This window comes from Leopardus geoffroyi, chromosome B1, assembly GCF_018350155.1.
Source record: "Leopardus geoffroyi isolate Oge1 chromosome B1, O.geoffroyi_Oge1_pat1.0, whole genome shotgun sequence".
NCBI classification, from domain to species: domain Eukaryota; kingdom Metazoa; phylum Chordata; class Mammalia; order Carnivora; family Felidae; genus Leopardus; species Leopardus geoffroyi.
Window position 1 is genome coordinate 39,609,558 of NC_059327.1, and position 19,467 is coordinate 39,629,024.

General features: G+C 38.6%; 1 protein-coding gene across 1 annotated transcript in view; it reads right to left on the minus strand.

The window, feature by feature from the left end:
* Window positions 1-9,067, minus strand: part of FNTA (farnesyltransferase, CAAX box, alpha) — a 30,219-nt gene extending 21,152 nt beyond the window's left edge. Inside the window, exons 1-2 of the mRNA XM_045458523.1 lie at window positions 8,790-9,067; window positions 6,640-6,725 (exon numbers count right to left, since the gene is read on the minus strand). Coding sequence (XP_045314479.1) covers window positions 6,640-6,725; window positions 8,790-8,995 — 292 coding nt within the window. The 5' untranslated portion in view covers window positions 8,996-9,067. The remainder of the gene's footprint in view (window positions 1-6,639; window positions 6,726-8,789) is intronic.
* Between the last annotated feature and the right edge of the window lie 10,400 nt (window positions 9,068-19,467).

A 19,467-nucleotide genomic window follows, 5' to 3' on the forward strand; every position in this document is an offset into this window, starting at 1 on the left:
ACTCATCGATTGATGGGCACTTGGGCTGCCTCCACAATTTGACTATTGTAAATAATGCTGCGACAGACATCAGGATGCATGTAACCCTATGATTAGTATTTTGTATTCTCTGGATAAATACCTAGTAGTATGAGCACTGGACTGTAGGGTGATTCTATTTTCAATTTTCTGAGGAACTTCCATGCTGTTTTCCAGAGTAGCTGTACTGGTTTGCATTCCCATCAACAGTGCAAGAAGGTTCCACTTGCTCCCCATCCTCGCCAACACCTGCTGTTTCTTGTGTTGATTTTAGCCATTCTGACTATTGTGAGGTGATATCTCATTATAGTTTTGATTTGCATTTCCCTGATAAGTGATATTGAGTATCTTTTCATGTGTCTGTTGGCCATTTGTTTGTCTTCTTTGAAAAAATCTCTACTCGTCTTCTGTCCATTTTTTAATGGATTATTCACTTTTTTGGTTTAGTTATTTATATATTTTGGATACTAACCCTGTATCAGACATGTCATTTGCAAATATTTCCTCCCATTCCATAGGTTGCCTTTTAATTTTATTGTTTCCTTCACTGTGCAGAAGCTTTGGATTTTGATGAAGTCCTAATTTATTTTTGCCTTTGTTTCCCTTGCCTCAGGAGACATCTAAAAACAAGTTGCTACAGCCAATGTCAAAGAAGTTATTGCCTATGTTCTAGGATTTTTATGGTTTCAGGTCTCACATGTAGGTCTATAATTCATTCTGAATTTATTTTTGTGAAGGGTGTAAGAGAGTAGTCATTTCATTCTTTCTCATGTAGCTGTCCAGTTTCCCCACCATTTGTTGAAGAGACAAGTCTTTTTCCCATTGGATATTCTTTCCTGCTTTGTTGAAGATTAATTTACCATATAACTGCAGATTCATTTCTGAGTTTTCTATTCTGTTCCACTGATCTGTGTGTCTGTTGTTTTTTTTAAAGTAGGCTGCACGTCAAGGACGGAGCCAACACAGGGCTTGAACTCACTACCCTGAGATCAAGACCTGAGTTGAGATCAAGAGTCAGACGCTTACCTGACTGAGCCACACAGGTGCCCCAATCTGTGTGTCTACTGTTGTGCCAGTACCATACTATTTTGATTACAACAGCTTTGTAATAGAACTTGAAGTATGGAATTGTGATGCCTCCAGGTTTGCTTTTCTTTTTCATGACTGCTTTGGCTATTTGGCATCTTTTGTTGTTCCATACACACTTTAGGATGATTTTAGCTCTGTGAAAAATGCTGTTGGCATTTTGATAGGGATTACATTAAATATATAGATTGTTTTGGGTATTTGGGAAGAACAGACATTTTAACAATATTTGTTCTTCCAATCCATGGAATGTCTTTCCATTTCTTTGTGTCACCTTCAATTTCTTTCATCAGTGTTCTATAGTTTTTCAGAGTATTGGTCTTTCACCTCTTTGGTTATGTCTATTCCTAGGTATCTTATTGTTTTTGGTGCAATTGTAAATGGGAGTGATTCCTTAATTTCTCTTTCTGCAGCTTCATCACTGGTGTATTGTAATGCAATTTCTGTACATCGATTTTGTATCCTGTGACTTTGCTGAATTTGTTTATCAGTTCTAACAGTTTTTTGATGATCAGGTTTTCTATGTATAGTATCATGGCATCCACAAATAGTGAAAGTTTTACTTCTTCCCTACCAATGTGGATGCCTTTTATTTCTTTTTGTTGTCTGTCGCTAGGACTTCCAGTACCATGTTGAATAGAAGTGGTGAGTGGACATCCCTGTTTTGTTCTTGACCATTCAGGAAAAGCCCTGTTTTTCCACATTGAGGATGATACTAGGTACGGGTTTTTCATATATGGGCTTTATTATGTTCAGGTATGTTCCCTCTAAACCTACTTTGTTGAGGGTAACAGTGTTTTGTCTTGTTTTGAAGTTTATTCACTTATTCTAGAGACAGAAAAAGAAACAGAGTGCATGGGGGAGGGGCAGAGAGAGAGAATCCCAAGCAGGCTCTGCTCCACCAGTGCAGAGCCTGATGCAGGGCTCGAACTCACAAACCGTGAGATAATGACCTGTGCTGAAATCAAGAGTCGGATGCTTAACCGACTGAGAGCCCAACAGTGGTTCGTTCTTTCTGTTTTTTTGTTTGTTTGTTTAATGTTTATTTTTGAGAGAGAGAGAAAGAGAGAGAGAGAGAGAGTGTAAGTGGGGAGGGGCAGAGAGAGAGGGAGATACAGAATCCGAAGCAGGACCCAGGCTCTGAGCTGTCAGCACAGAGCCCAACACAGGGCTTGAACCCACAAAGGAGATCATGACCTGGGCTGAAGTCGGACGCTTAACCAACTGAGCCACCCAGGGGACCCAACAGTAGTTATTTCTTGATGATGAGACTCTTCTTTTGATTTTTAATACTCAAAATTTTCTACAATGAGCACGTTTTACTTTAAAAAACATTTCTAACTAGAAAGAAATACATATTCCATGCAAACATTGTAAACAATATAAAAGTACATGAAGTTTCCCCCACTTCAATGCCACTCTCCAATGCACTGGATTTCTTTCAAGGGTACTGGTTGTTACCAGACATTTTTCTAAGCATATAAACATAGTTGTTTTTTTTTTTTAATTCTTCTTTTTAATTAAGTAATCTTTATGACCAACGTGTGTCTTGAACTCATGACCCCATCAAGAGTCACATGCTCTATAGATTAAGCCAGTCAGGCACCCCAGTTACTTATTTTTAATGAAATTGTTATATTATTATTCACACTGCTTTTCATTTTGCCATTCTCCTCCTCAATTATATGTTCTTCCATATACACATCTACAACACTCTTTGTCCACTATTCATTCCATACAAAGGCCATGGCATAATTTACATATGAATGCCTTTTTTGGGGGCAGAATTCTACAAGTAGAAATAGAATATTCAGCCTTACAACTATATATGCCAAACCGATAGGCTTATAAATGAATCTGGGGTTATATAAATAGAATTTTATATTCATTAGATTTTTTTTCCTGTAGTCTTCAATATTAAAGTATTCTCTAAACTAAAAATTACACATTTAAGGGGCACCTGGATGGTTCAGGTAGTTGAGCTCAGGTCATGATCTCACAGTTTGTGAGTTTGAACCCTACATCAGGTTTGCTACTGTCAGCACAGAGCCCACTTTGGATCCTCTGTCTCCTTCTCTCTCTGCCCCTCCCCCACTGGCACTCTGTATCTCAAAAATAAACATTAAAAAATATAAAATAAAAATTACACACTTAATATAATGTCCTATCCAAAGCTTCTAAAACTTACGTGGCTTTTTTCACTCAACACTGTTTCTGAGATCTGTCCATGTTATAAATAATCTAGATCCTGTTAATGGTTACCTAGTACTCAACTGTATGACAATGATACATTTTATTTATCCACTTTCCAAAACACACATATATAAGTGGCTTCCAAGATTATGCTTTCTCAAAAAATGTTACAGATTTAAATAAACCATATAGTACTTACTCTGAGCCAGAGAGGTTTTATTATTTTATGTGTATAACTTACTCAATAAAGTACTGGCCCTTGAACGACATGGGTTTGGACAGCACAGGTCCACTTATACACAGACTTTTTCAATAAATACAGTACTGCATTTTCTTTTATGAATTCTTTTTTAAGTAAACTATACCCCTACGTGAAGCTTGAACTCATGACCCCTAGATCAAGAGTCATATGCTCTACAGACTGAGCCAGCTAGGCATCCGTCTTTATGATTTTCTTAATAACATTTTTTCTCTAGCATACTCTATTGTAAGAATACAGTATATAATACATTTAACGTACAAAATATGTGTTAGTCGGCTACTTATGTTATTAAAGAAAGACTGCCAGCAACAGTAGGCTAGGCTTCTGAGGAGTCCAAAGTTATATGTGGATTTTCAACTGAGTTGGGGGGGGTCAGCACCCCTAACTCTCATGTATTCAAGAGTCAACTGCAGTTATATTATCCTCATTTTACCTAGGAGGAAATAATGGTAAAGAGAGGTTAAATAATTTGTCCAAAGTTATAGAGCCAATAAAATGGTGAAGTTAGAATTTAAACCAGTTTGGGCATCTGGGTGGCTCAGTCAGTTAAGCATCTGACTTCAGCTCAGGTCATAATCTCACAGTTAGCGAGTTTGAGTCCCACTTCAGGTGAGCACGAGCCCTGCTTCCGATGAGCTTCTGCTATGCCTCTGGTGAACATGAGCACCGCCCCCCCCACCCCCCAGCCGTGAGCTCCTTCCCTCTCTCTTTTCCCACCCCCACCCCACCTCTGCCCCTAGTGCGACTCTCTCTCTCTCCCCCCCTCACTCTCTCTGCCCTGGCTCACTTGTACCCTCTCTCTAAAAAAAAAAAAAAAAAAAAAGAATTTTTTTTTTAAACCAGTTGTTCTGTCTCTAATGTTTGTGTTCTTAACCTCCTAGTACATCTTCTGATGTCATATGTCAGAGTGTACCAGAATGTATCATTAGAAGCAATATTTCAAGGTTATGATATGAGCATTTTCCAGTTTTACTAGACAAACCAAACCCTAAAATGGCTAAACATGAAAATTATCATCTGAAATATATGCATCCATTCATATGTCCTAATACCTGATATCATAAGATAGTTTTAATTTTTTGCCTTTTAATGTGTGTTCGGGAAATAACATGCCCATTTTATTTTGTGTATCTTCCATTCCTAATGATAATGGACTTTTCCTCCTCTTTAAAAGCCAATGGAATTTGGGGTGCCTAGGTGGCTCAGTTGGTTAAGTGTCCGACGTCAGCTCAGGTAATGATCTCACAGTCTGTGAGTTCAAGCCCTGCGTTGGGCTCTGTGCTGACAGCTCAGAGCCTGGAGCCTGCTTCGGATTCTGTGTCTGCCTCTCCCCTGCTCATGCTCTGTCTCTCTCTGTCTCAAAATTAAGTAAAAACATTAAAAAAAAAAATTCAAAGCCAACGAAATTTTCTCTTCTGTAAACTACCAGTTCATATACCCTTTGTCTATTTTGTTATTAGGTTGCCTATTTCCTTAACCTTTTGTAAGAATTCCTTACAAAGTTCTGAATATCAATTCTGTTTCATATGGTGTATCTTTTCCCATACTGCTGTTTCCCTTTTAACTTATTCAGGGTGTCTTCACTTGCACAGATTTTAAATTTTGATGTATATACCTATCAATTTTTGATTGACAACTCATATTTCTCTATCTTTTCCTTTGTAGTTTCTAATCATGATATATGTAAGAATTTTAAACGTTAATTTTTTCAGCCTGCAAAAAACGGTTTTATTAAATAATTTTTAACATAATGAGAAATGTATGATTGTATCAGTTTATTTTTCCAACATCTTTGTTAGTGACCTCATGAATCTGAAAAAGTTGTGGTTTTCACTTCTCTGATTACTAGTGAGGTTAACATTTCTTCACAGATCTCTTCTCACGAATTCTATCTTTGTATCATCTCTCTTCATCATGTGAAAGTTTTGCATTTATGCAGTTACATCTTCTGATCTTTTCCTCAATTCTGAGTTTTACATCTTGCCTAATAATACCTTCTTCACCAAAAGAACAAAAGATTATTCTTTTGTTTGCTCCTAGTATGTTTACTCTTGTTTTAGAAGTTTAATTCATCTGTAATTTATTTCCACATAAGACATGAAACAAGGATATAATTTTGCTTATATCCAAATGCATAGACAACTGCTGCAAAACCAATCTGATTAATTCATCTTTTCATAGTTATAAGATGTTCTTTTTATCAAATATTAAGTTCCCATCTATGCTCATCTATTTTTAGATTTCTTACCAAATCTATTTATTTCTGCACTAGTTCCACACGTTATTTTTAGTACTACATTTTCATATTTGATAGGTCAAACCTTCAGACCATTATTCTTGCTTTTCAAACATTTCTTGGCATTACTTCATAGTCAGAAAAGTACAATAAATGCTTTTCCTAAAAAAGGAATGATCTTGGATAACAGAGCTTTAACTGAAACATGTACATATATACGCACACAGAAAAGGTATGAGGTTTGGGGTGGGGAGCAGAACTAATTTAAATCAGAATTATACACGCACACAAAAATACAAAACTAGCATTCCATTTTATTCATCTATCCTTTCTTAGAAGAACAACTAACAATTAACATTTGCATGACCTTCAATTTACAAAGCATTTTCATTCACATTCATTATGAAAGAATGATACTTTGTCAAAGAAAATAATCCACTCATTTTAATGTCAGTAAATGTATTCCAACTGAGCCTAGCACTTCACTGCTGAAATATATTTCAAAATGCGCAAGTTTCAGCAACCTAAGTTTATTCTACATAAAACAATAACTCATTTATGCTGTATCCTGTGTGCAGATTACACAGTAAATGAAAAGCATAACCATATTGTAGCTATTACATATTATAATGTATTATTCATTATTTATACTTAGGATACGTCCATTCTTTGGACAAAATGAAAGTTTTAACCATGAAAATGAATTATAAAAAACAGTATTAGCTTAAGTCATTTAAATCTTTATTAGACAAAAACCTGTCATCTACCTAGCCATATAGTTGTCAATTTCAACTCTGCTACTAAGTTTGACTTATAGACTTTTTCCTAATAAAAATAAACTTACATTTTTCACTATAAATGATCTGGACCACTGGATTGGGGCCATCATTCTGCGGCACTGGATCTATATCAGCCCATTCTGCTCTGTCCCTGAAATAAATATATTTTTTCAGTGATTGTATTCAAACACATAAGAAGAAAGAACAACTCTGGTGTTTTTAACAATAGCAACAATTACACTTGCATCCATATTAGTCAATTATAAATACATTAATGTAATTGTGGTTGGATTCTTCATTACCAAGTTTTGCCATTTTGCTTTACATATTAAACTTTTAAAGTAACATAAAGAAAAATGAAAATCTGTCACTGAAATTAATCAAACAATAGTTCCCAAATTTAAAGTTTTTATAGAAGTGGAAAAACATGTTTTTTTGCAGTAGGTACACAGTAGTTTTACCCTAGAAATCAATTCAGTTCATTGGTTTAATGAGACTTTTTGCAGTTAGTCAGCATTTATAAACATTGAATAACAATTTGCTAGGAACTCACATTTTAAAATCAAAGTGAACACTATTAGTTTACTGTATACTGCGAGGGGGTCCAGTTGGTCTTTACAGAGCAGGCTCTGGAACCTGACAACTGTCTGATTTAGAATGTAGGCTCTACCACTTACCAGCTGTGTGACCTTGAGAAACTTACTTAATCTCTCTGGGCCTCAGTTTCTTCACTGATAAAATGGAGATGCTATCACTACCCAGCCTTAGAAGACTGTTTGGAGGACTAAATGAGATAACACGTTAAGCACTTAAATGTGTTTAACAGTAAGCACATGGCTAGTAAATATATTCCGTATATATGCTAATATATATATAGTAAGTAATACATACAGTAAGCATTCACTGAAACCTACTTCTCATTATAAATGCTAAAAGAACATTTTAGCGGCACCAAAGGGTGCCTATAGATATTTCTGTACAAACTGCCCAAACTTGTCTTAACCACTCTTTTACTTATATTCTTTTCCTTCCACTCATCTTTTACTCCTCTATACTGATCAGCTACTGGCAGCAAAGATTCTGTGGCATCTACTCAATCTTGAAGTTGTGAAGTGAGACCTAGAGACTGGGGGAGTGGCACGAGAAAGGTAAGGCTATCATTTAGTCACTGAAAAATCAGACACAGCCAAGTGAAGCAGCTGAATATTTTACAATTCAGAGAGGAGGTGTGAGGATTATGGGGCTACCACAGCCAAATTAAATGAGTAAAACTCCAATAACAAAATCTGGAGAGTGACTTTCACTCATTCATAAAACCAAGGCAAATAAGCTATCTAATGGGTTTACCTAGAACTGCATAAGAAAAAAAACAAGACAAAAGAAAAATAAGTCACAAGGATTTCTCCATTGTCTTTGCAAGTCCATTGCAGCTAGGGAACTGGCATTACCAGAAAGCAAAGAACTGACAGGGATGAGACTGGGGACAAAAAGCAAGAAAGTTACAAAGTACCCTATACTGGCTACTGCACACCCCTTGTATTATGTAGGAGGTGATGTAGGGATGTATTACACAGCTTAAGAACAAATACCTTTTCAGTCTTATAGGCTAAACTCGGTGCCTGATGGTAGGCGCTAAAATATTAAAGAAAATGTTGAATGAAAATGTCCCAGACTTTAAAGACCTTACACTAGCTGTCTCCACTTTAACAGTGCAAACTTCTGGGAAGCCCTTACACCTTGTTTTTAAAGTGAGCAAATCCGGACCTTATTTATATTTAAATAATTATTTCCTGCCCGGCTATTAAACAGCACTCAAACCCTTCGGTACTCAGATTATCAGGCTAGCGTTGTGGGAGCATGCAAGAGAGCGGGATATTTCTTGAATTCCTGAATCACACCCAAACAGCCTAAGAAAGAGTGTTGTCCAGTGTGTTGCAGTTTCTACGCTGTTTGCTCTCTGGTCTCCCCTCTGTCTCTAGGTGACAACGTTGACTCCGGGAAAAAGCAACCCCGAAAAGAGCGCGAGGGCCGCGAGCGGGCCCCGATCCCGCTGAGCGCGCCCCCCTACCCCGGCCGGCCGGCCGGCCAGGGAAGCGGCGGAAACTTCGGCCGGACACGCTGAGGCCAGAGGAGCCTACCCGGAACCGCCGGCCGGGTTGAGCACACGCCTTCAAGGGAAGGGCCTCCGCCGCGGCGGCCCTGCTGTGGGCGTTACCTGTACAGGACATAGGTGGGCGAGTCCAGGCTCAGGAACCCGTCGTCCATAGGGGACGCCACCGCTTCTCCGGACTCAGCCGCCATAGCTTCTTCCTGGGGCTGCTGCTGCTGGGGCGGCGGAGGGTGCGGCTGGGGCGGCGGCGGCTCCGGCTGACCGGACGCGCTGCCCCGCGCAGCCTCCCCGACCCCCTCAGTGGCCGCCATCTCGTTTCGGTCCGCAGCGGAGGTGGTGGCAGCGGCCCCGCCCCTCGCGGCCCCGCCCCTCGCTCCCTTCCCCCACCGGCGGCCCACTTCCGGCTTTCTCGCTTCCCAACCATAGAGATGCGGACCAGAGAGACCCGGGTTGAGCTCCAGCCCTGGAGGTCTGAGATGGGCACTTGGCCACAAGTGAGGAAACTGCGCTGTTTCTAGGGACACCAGAAACACACGTCATCCTGTCTGTAGGCCTTTCTGAATGCTTGTAGTTGATACTTAGGAAGGTGTTGGTTTTGTTAGCTCCCCTTCGTATGGGAGGTGGTTCTCTCTTGTTTTGGACAGAGTATCTTAGAAGCAGTGGATAAGGGCAGCTGAAAACCCAACACCTCTCACCCATATCTAGGTAACTGGCCTCCAGTGCTCCCTATTAAGCTTCATGTTTCCTGTGCACATTTTTTTCTTTTGAATGTTAAGTGTTGATATCGAAGAATTTAAGTAATACAGGGTTTTCTGTCTTTCGAAATTAAAATCTTAATTATACAGGTACTGTGTATATGATATAGAAAAGGTAAACATTCATTGAACAACTGTTTTATGTGGCTTTTTCACAGCAGTAAATAAAGTCTCTGTAGTCATGAAGTTTACATTGTAATGAACGGTAACAATATACCACCCTAAAATATGTAGGTATTCAGGACATGCCACTTCAAAATCTGCTGCTTTGGTATACTAATTATTTCTGAGCTGTAGGCACTTGAAAAACAGCAAATGCGGTCAGAAGCTTTCTCTGAGCTCCCTTTATTTGCCTAAAGACAAATCTAAAAAAAAATCTCTGTTGTCATAAACCCCAACACTGGGGTTTCCAGAGTAGAAGTGGAGACCACATCCAGACAAATTTTGTCAAAATATCATATCCCATCTACTCTTCTAAGGGCTCATTCATCTTTCCTAAAAATCATTCTTCCCTGAGAGGCCTACATTCCCACTTCCCTTTCCCTATTAAGATGATATTTAAGCCTGAATTCTAAGCAACCTCAGTGAATTACTAATTTTTTCTAAATATCCTCCATGTATACATGAGGCATACATGTTAATAAATCTGTTTTTCTCTTGTTAATCTTTTATTGCAGGGTTCAAAGCCAGGGCTCAGAACAGTAGAGGGAAAATTATTTTTCACCCTCTAGATTTTTTCTGGAGCCCATTTGAGCAAAGGCCTGAAACAGGAAAATGCATGCCATGTAGAGCAGATAGGGAGTACATGCTTAGTGTGTTCTCGGCTCAACAAGGATGCTAATATCACTGAAGTCCTGTTAATGAGGGGAAGGAATTGGTAAGTGATAAGATTAAAGAAGAAGCCAGGGGCCATGGTAAGAATTTGAAGTGTGTGTGAGTGTACATGGTAAAATAGTCATAACATAAAATTTATCTTTGTAATCATTTTCTTAATGTTTATTTATTTTTGAGAGAGAAAGAAAGCATATGCACAAGTGGGAGAGAGGCAGAGAGAGAGGGAGACAGAATTCAAAGCAGTGTCCAGGCTCTGAGCTGCCAGCCCAATGTGGGGCTTGAACTCATGAACCATGTGATCATGACCTGAACTGAAGTCAGGCACTTAACTGACTGAGCCACCCAGGCACTCCTCTTTGTAATCATTTTTAAGTGTACTTGTTCAATGGCATTAAGTACATTCACATTGTTGTACAACCATCACCACCATCCAGCTCTAGAATTTTTCATCTTCCCAAACTGAAACTCTTATACCCATTAAATAACTCCCCATTCCCTGTTAAAAAGAAAACCATAGACCTCAAATGGAACCACTATATTAAGAGCCCCACATCAGCAAGCCAAGACTTAATACCTAACCTGACTGCAGTTTCAACCTCTCTGCCCATCTCTACCCCCAGGAATGTAAACTTTAACTAGCCAACATGGAATTTACTGGTCAGTATGAGGAAATTCACTGATAGACCCCTTCTGTTACCATCAGGAGGGTGACCATGCCTTACACAATGGATTCTTTGCTAAATTCCTTTTTTATCCTCCTTCTCTACCTTTAAAAATCTTTCCTTTTCTGCAACTTGATGGAGCACCACTCTATTTGGTAGATGGGATGCTGCCCAATTCATGACTCAATTAATAAAGCCAATTCTATTTTTAAAATTTACTTGGTTGAATATTTGTCATTGAACACCTTTTCCCTTTAACCCCTAATAATCAGCTTTTACTTCATGTCTCTATGAATTTGATTACTCTAATCAAAGAGTAATCCTCATAGAAGAATCATAATAGTATTTGTCCTTTTGTAATTGGCTTATTTTGCTTCACATAATGGCCCCCACGTTCATCCATGTTGTCGCATGTAGCAGAATATCCATTGTTAAGGCTGAATAATATTCCATTGTATGTATATACCACATTTTGTTATCCATCTGTTAATGGATAACAACTTGGGTTGTTTTGACCTTTTGGCTGTTGTGAATAATGAAATATCTCTTAGAGTCCCTGGTTTTCACTTCTTTTGGACATACCCAGAAGTGGGATTGCTTGATCATATGGTAATACTATATTTATTTTTTTTAATGTTTCTTTATTTTTGAGACAGATATAGAGTGAGAGGGGGAGGAGCAGAGAGAGTGGGAGAGAATCCCAAGCAGACTCCATACTGTCGGCGCAGAGCCCGACGTGGGGCTCAAATTCATGAACTGTGAGATCATGACCTGAGCCAAAATTGAGGTGGTTGCTTCACCAACTGAGCCACCCAGATGCCCTGCTATGTTTAATATTTTGAGGAACTTTCCCCCAACCCCCAGAGGTTCTAATTTCATTGGTTTAGAGTGAGGCCCTGGCATCAGGTTTTATTGTGGGTTGGTTTTTGGTTGTTTTTTTTTTTTTTGTCTTTTTGTTTGTTTGTTTTGAGAGAGGGAGATGGTGAGCAGTAGAATCAGAGACACAGAATCTCAAGCAGCTCCATACTTAATGCAAAGCCCGATTCATTACTCATTCTCATAACAGTGAGATCATGACCTGAGCCAAAATCAAGACTTGGATGCTAAACTGACTGAGCCACCCAGGCGCCCCAGCAACAGTATATTTTAAAAGCTCCCCTTATAATTCTAACATGCAGCCCAGGTTGAGAATCTCTGCAATTTCAGTCCATGGTGCATTAAGTCATTAAGTCTCCTAAGGATATCAAGGTGTCACAACTGCTGGGGAGATAGGCCTAGGTAGAGTTGAAAAGCAACCACTATGTCATGGTAAATACAAATAAACCAATCAATAAAAAAAATGTTAAAATATATTACTTTTTAAAATATAAATAAATCACAATGTGTGTATAAATAAAATAAGATAGAAGTTGTAGTGCAAATTATTCATCAATTTTTAACAGCTTTATTGTTGTATATTTTAAATATCACAAAATCTACCTCTTTCATAAGTATAGTTCATCATCAATTAATTTTTTATTTTCAGGAATTAGGGATAAGAGTTTTTCATTGGTATAGCTGTTATTACTACATGATACTACTAATTTGATTGCACTCTTCCAGAGTCTTCCCCAGAAGTTTGGTAGTTATTAGGTGCCTAGAGATTGTGTTAAATGCCTGGGCTTCCAGTCCCCCCCCAGTGCTCTCTAGGCTTCACCATTTTCTCTTTGGCTACAGTCAGAAAGGATGATACCTACACTGCTTCAGGACATTGATTGCACTCCATGAGCTAGTACCTGGTAGAAAGGGGGGAGGAAAAAGGGAAGGGGAATAAGAGGGGTAAAGTAGATGATTACTGGTTAATTCTGGTTGCCAGAACGAGGAGCCTATGTTTGTCTTTTGGCTGCTTAACTCCACCATCAAGACTAACGAAAGCTGTAGCTCATCTTTCTATAAAGGCCGTGTGAAATTTTGTAAAAAAGAAAGACAATTTCAGTTTTATCAAGGCAGCTTGCTTCTGTCTGAACACTCTGAAGCAACTGTTAAAATATATTGCCAAATATAATGTGTAGGCTGGCTTCCTCTTAGAAACAGATAGTTTTTAATGACTGCATGATATTCCTTTTATATACAGTACTTTATATAGTACTTAATCATTCATACATCATTCAATATTTAACATTTATAATTTTTCACTGTTATATTTCATTCAAGGACTATCTTCATATTAATAAACATGATCCATGATTTAATAAGGATTCATTTTGTGACCAGTGTGGACCAGTTACTGTTCTCAACAGCAATGAAAAGAAATCAACAACAAAAAACTTCTGTGCTTATGGTACTTTCACTATAGTGAGGGAGATAAAGAAGATAAACATGTTGTATTTATTGAATGCTGACAGTAACAAATGCTAAGGAGAATAGGCAGGAAAGAGATAAAGTGTAGAGGTGGGTTACTACTGATGTCGATAGGGAGGCCTTTTGTAGGTGACATTTGAATACAGATTTGAGTGCATCAATGTAAATATCTTTCCAGAAGATCATTTCTGGCAGAAGTCCAAAAACACTGAGGAAAGTGTTCATGATCTCGGAGGCTAGTGTGGGAGTGTAGGTGCAATGGAGTGGTTGAAGGGTAGGGTACGAGGTGATGAGGTCAGAGAGTTAAGGCAGAGCAGATAACATAAGGCCTTACAGCATTTTGGCTTTTACTCTTGAGTTAGATGGGGAGTCATTGAAGGATTTTGAGTAGTGGAGTGATGTGATTTATGCGTTTACAGGTCAGTGTCTTCTGTGTTGAGAATGGATTGTCTTTCATCCATTCAACATACAGTAGCATGGAAGGGTAAAGTAAAAATAAGGAGGACCAGACAGCCTACTGCAGTAATCCAGGAGAGATAGTGACTTAGACTAGGGTAGGAATAGTGAGAGTGGTGAGAAGAGGCCAAATTCTGGCTAAATTTTGAAGATTGACTTGTCAGGAATTGCTAAGCTATTGGATATTGAGTTTGGGTGAGAGAAAGGAAGGGTCAAGGATGACTCCAAGACTTTAGGCTTGAGCAGTGATGTTGACATGTGCACATATAGGGAATTCTGTTGCAATAGGAGAAAGTGTGTGTGCGTGCGTGCGTGTGTGTGTGTGTGTGTGTGTGTGATTGGGAGGGCATTTAGGAGTTATTTTGGACATGTTAGGATTGAGCTGCCTTTTACATATTCAATAATATAAATTGAGTAAACATTTGAATATATGAGTCTGGAGTTCAGTCAGGTCTGTACTGGAGACTCCAATATGGGAGTCTTAGCCCAAAGCTGTTATATAAAAATGAAAGACTGACTGAGATTATTAATGTAGTGAGTGTAGATAGAAAAGAGTAGAGGAGGAAGGGTTGAACTCTGGTGGCATTTCAAACATTAGAAGTTGGAGAGAAAAGGCAGATCCAGCAAAAGTCACCAAAAAAAAAAAAAAAAAAAAAAAAGAATAGCTGTAGCGATGGTAATAGTAGAATAATGAAGACAGATGTAGTGCCCTGGAAGTGAAATAAAGAGTTTGACAAAGGTGAGAGGGATCAACCTCAAGATGTACATTTTTTTTCCCCTGAGAGTTTTATAAATTGTAGCATTTACAGTTAGGTCTATCATTAATTTAATTTTTGTATGTGGTGTGAGACATAGGGGTCTAACTTCATTTTTTGCATATGGCTATCTACTTGTCCCAGCATGATTTGTTGAAAAGAATGCTTTCCCCATTGTATGGTCTTGGTACTCTTTTCAAAAAGCAATTGACCATAAAAGTAGAGGTTATTTCTGGGTTATCACTTCTATTCCATTAATCGATGTATATCCCTATATAAGTATCACACTAGCTTGATTACTATAGATTTGTATAAATACTCTATATTTATTTTTTATAATGGAAAATGTCAAATACACCCAAATATGGGGAAAATAATACAATGAACTATCATTCACCTGTCAGTCAAATACTGTAATCATCAATTTATGGATACTCATTTCACCAATATCCCTTACTTGATCTCCCAACCTACTGGATTCTTTTGAAGGAAATCTAAAACATCATATAATTTTACTATAATACAAAGAGTATAATTCTACTACCATTATCCTGCCTACATTTATAATAATAAAGACTTCTGTTACTGCCAATATGGAGTATCAGGGACTGGAACAACTGAAAAACTGGATCAAAAAATGAGACAACAGGGGCGCCTGGGTGACTCAGTTGGTTAAGCGTCTCAGTTAGGCTCAAGTCATGATCTCACAGCTCGTGGGTTCAAGCCCCACATCAGGCTCTGTGCTGACAGCATGGAGCCTGGAGCCTGCTTCGGAATCTGTGTCTCCCTCTCTCTGCCCCTCCCCTGCTTGTGCTCTCTCTCTCTCAAAATAATAAAAACATTTTTTAAAAATGAGACAACAGTTCTCAGATCACTGGACATCAGAAAAATGAAACTGATCCTGGAGCAGTGGGAAACAAGTAAGGTGAATCCTATAATTGTTTTAACAGCCTATAAAAAATTTCCAAATCAGGGCTGCTGGGTGGCTCAGTTGGTTAAGTGCTGACTTTGGCTCAGGTCATGATCTCACGGTTTGTGAGTTTGAGCCCCTCATCAGGCTCTGTGCTGTGCTGACAGCTCAGAGCCTGGAGCCTGCTTCGGATTCTGTGTCTCCCTCTCTCTCTGTGCCTCCCCTGCTCGTGCTCTGTGTATGTCTGTCTCTCTCAAATATAAATAAACATAAAAAAATCCAAATCATCATGATGTAGTGAGGGGAAACACAGAGCATAGTCGTCTTTCTGAAATGAGGCAGAGCTGGAAGTCTGAGGAATCCAAAGTGGCTATATTTTAAAGGGCAGAATGCCTGAAAAGAGACAGCTACCAAGAGGGAACTCCAAAGATTTACAGAAGTTTTCAGTTGAGTTTCAGTTGAATAATGTGTTTCCGTTGAATAGTATATGAGTTTCAGTTAAATAATGATCAGTGTGTGAGTGTGTGTAAGGAAAGTAACCAAGGCTGGAGAAAGTATTGCACAAAGGATTAGATAGAATTCCCAAAGCTCATACAGGGTCAGGAATACTGCCATCTAAAGTGAGAAATCACATAATCCACAGGGCATTGGGTAGAGTAATCAAAAAGGTCTTGCCTTAAAACAAGACACCACCATACACCTATTAGAATGGTCAAAATCCAGAACACTGACAATACCAGATGCTGACAGGGATGTGGAGAAACAGGAACTCTCATTCACTGCTGGTGGGGATGCACAATGCTCAGCCATTTTGGAAGATGGTTTGATGGTTTCATACAGAACTATACATATTCTTGTCATACAGTCCAGCAATTGTGCTCCTAGGTACTTACCCAAAGGAGGTGAAAACTTATGTCTACACAAAACCTGCACACAGATGTTTTGTCTTTTAGTTAATTTCAGGAATAGAATTTAGTGATTCATCACTTACATATAACACCCAGTGCTCATCCCAACAAGTGCCCTCCTTAATGCCCATCACCCATTTAGCCCATCCCCCCACCCAAGCCCCTCTAACAACCCTCAGTTTGTTCTCTGTATTTAAGAGTCTCTTATGGTTTGCTTCCCTCTCTGTTTTTATATTATTTTTGCTTCCCTTCCCTTATGTTCATCTGTTTTGTATTTTAAATTCCACACACACAGATGTTTATAGCAGCTTTATTGACAAAATTGGCCACCAACCAAGATGTCCTTCAGTAGGCAAATGGATAAATGGTGGTACATACAGACAATGGAATATTGTTCAGTACTAAAAAAAACGATCAAGTCACAAAAAGACATGGAGAAAACTTAAATACAAATACTAAGTGAAAGAAGCCAATCTGAAAAGATTACATATAGTAAGTATAGTATAGTATAGTACAGTACAGTATAGTATTAGTACAGTATAGTATTAGTATAGTATAGTGTGATTCCAACTATATGACATTCTGGAAAAGGTAAACTATGGAGACAGGAAAAAGAGGGACAAAATGATCCTAGAGTAAGCACTGCTCTGTTTAGGTACGATGCAAAGGGATAAAACTGTTTCCAGTTAACTTAGTCATATCCCATAAAAACAGTTTAAGGATTATTATAGGAAAAAATTCAGTACTCAACAAAATAAAATTCATAATCTATGGTATACAATTCAAAATTATTAGGCATGCAAAGAAGCAGAAAGATTCGACTGGTAATCAAGAGGAAAAAATTCTATGAATCAAAAGTGACCAGGAACAGACAAAGACAGTACAGTCAACAGACATGGACATTTCTACAATTATAATGGTGTTCCATATTTGTCAAGAAGCTAGAGGAAAGATTAAACATATTAAGTAGAGATGTGGAAGATATACATAAAACCAAAACACCAAAAATATATGGAACTTCTAGAAGTGATGAGTACACTGAATGGCATTAAAGGCAGATTGGGCATTACAGAAGAAAAAAGGAGTAAATTTGAAGATAGCAATTGAAACTATCCACAATGAAACAGAGGAAAAAAACTGAAAAGAGATTAATCAGTGAGCTATGGGACTTCAGTTCACTAATAATGTAACCAGAGTTCCCAAAGGAGAAGAGACAGAAAAGTTATTTGAAGAAACAATGGCTGCAATTTTTATAAATTGGATGAAAAATATAAATCTATGGATCCACAAATCTCAATGAACTGCAAGCATTAGAAATGTGAAGAAAAAGTGGCCCCTGGGTGGCTCAGTCGGTTGAGCGTCCAACTTTGGCTCAGGTCATTCATGATCTCTTGGTTTCTGAGTTTGAGCCCTGTATCAGGCTCTGTGCTAACAGCTCAGAGTCTGGAGCCTGCTTCAGATTGTGTCTCCTCCTCTCTCTTCCCCTCCCATGCTGATGCTCTCCCTGTCTCTCAATAATAAATAAACATTTTAAAAAATGTGAAGAAAAATATATACTGGCAAATCAAAATCAAATTGCTTAAAATGTGATACAGAGATTATCTTAAAATCAGCCACAGTAAAAAGACACACTATGTACAGAACAAGCAAGGATGACAGCAGATTCTTACTGGAAGGTGTGGCAGATAGCCTCAAAGACAGCCCTTAATAACTCCACCTGGTGTTCATGCCTTTGTATAATCCCCTCCCTTTGAATGTGGGCTGCACCTCATGACTAGGTGTGGGCACCTTTATGTCTCTCAGAGCTCTCCCTCACTCTGAAGGAAGCAAACTGCCATGTTGTGAGCTGTGCTATGGAAAGGTACATGTGGCAAGAAACTGATGTTGTTGGCCAATAGTAAGACCCAAAACCTACTAACAGTTATGTAAGTAAACTTGAATGTACACTGTTCCCCAGTCCAGCTTTGAGATAACTATAGCCCCTTTGTTATTATTGTAGACATTCTACCTTTTTACTTATTTCTTATTTGAGAGAGAGAGAGAGAGAGAGAGAGTGACAGGGATAGAGGAAGACAGACAGAATCTCAAGCAGGCTCCACGCTCAGCGTAGAGCCTGACATGGGGTTCGATCCCATGACCCTGGGATCATGACCTGAGCCAAAATTGAGTCAGATACTCAACTGACTGATCCACCCTGGTACCCTCCACTTTTCTATTAATTGGTGTTGACATGATACATCTTTTAAAAAATATTTTTTAAGTAAGCTCTATGCTCAACATGGGGCTTGAAGTCATGACCCTGAGATCAAGAGTTGTCAACAGCCAGCCAGGTGCCCCAATATATCTTTATATTTTTTTGTACTTTTTTTCCACTTTTCTACTTTTAAGTAATTCTGTGTTCATATTTAAAGTGGTTTCTCGGGGCGCCTGGGTGGCTTGGCTGGTTAAGCGTCTGACTTCGGCTCAGGTCATGATCTCACTGTCCGTGAGTTCGAGCCCCGCGTGGGGCTCTGTGCTGACCGCTCAGAGCCTGCAGCCTGTTTCAGATTCTGTGTCTCCCTCTCTCTCTGCCCCTCCCCTGTTCATGCTCTGTCTCTCTCTGTCCCAAAAATAAACAAACGTTAAAAAAAAATAAAGTGGTTTCTTGTAGAAAGTATACAGTTAGGTCTTCCTTTTATATCCTATTTTTTAATTCTGTGTTTAAGCCATTTACATTTAATATGATTACTGATAGGATGAGGTTTAAATCTACATTCTTGTTATCTGTCTTCTATTTGGTCTTTGTTCCCATTTCTTTTTTTGTTTTCTTTTGGAATAATTGAGTATTTTTTATTCTATTTTCTCTCCTTTGTGGACTTATTTGTTGTAACTTTATTGTGTTGTTAGTGCATGCTTTAAGACTTATACTACATTTCTTAACATGGTCTAATTTCAAGTGATATTATATTCCTTTTTTTTAATGTTTATTTATTTATTTGAGAGAGAGAGAGAGCGAGCGAGCAGGGGAGGGGCAGAGAGAGAAAGAGAGGAAGACAGAGAATCCGAAGCAGCCTCCAGGTTCTGAGCTGTCAGCACAGAGCCTGACATAGGGCTCAAACTCACAAAATGTGAGAACATGACCTGAGCCAAAGTTGGACACTTAACCGACTGACCACCCAGGCAC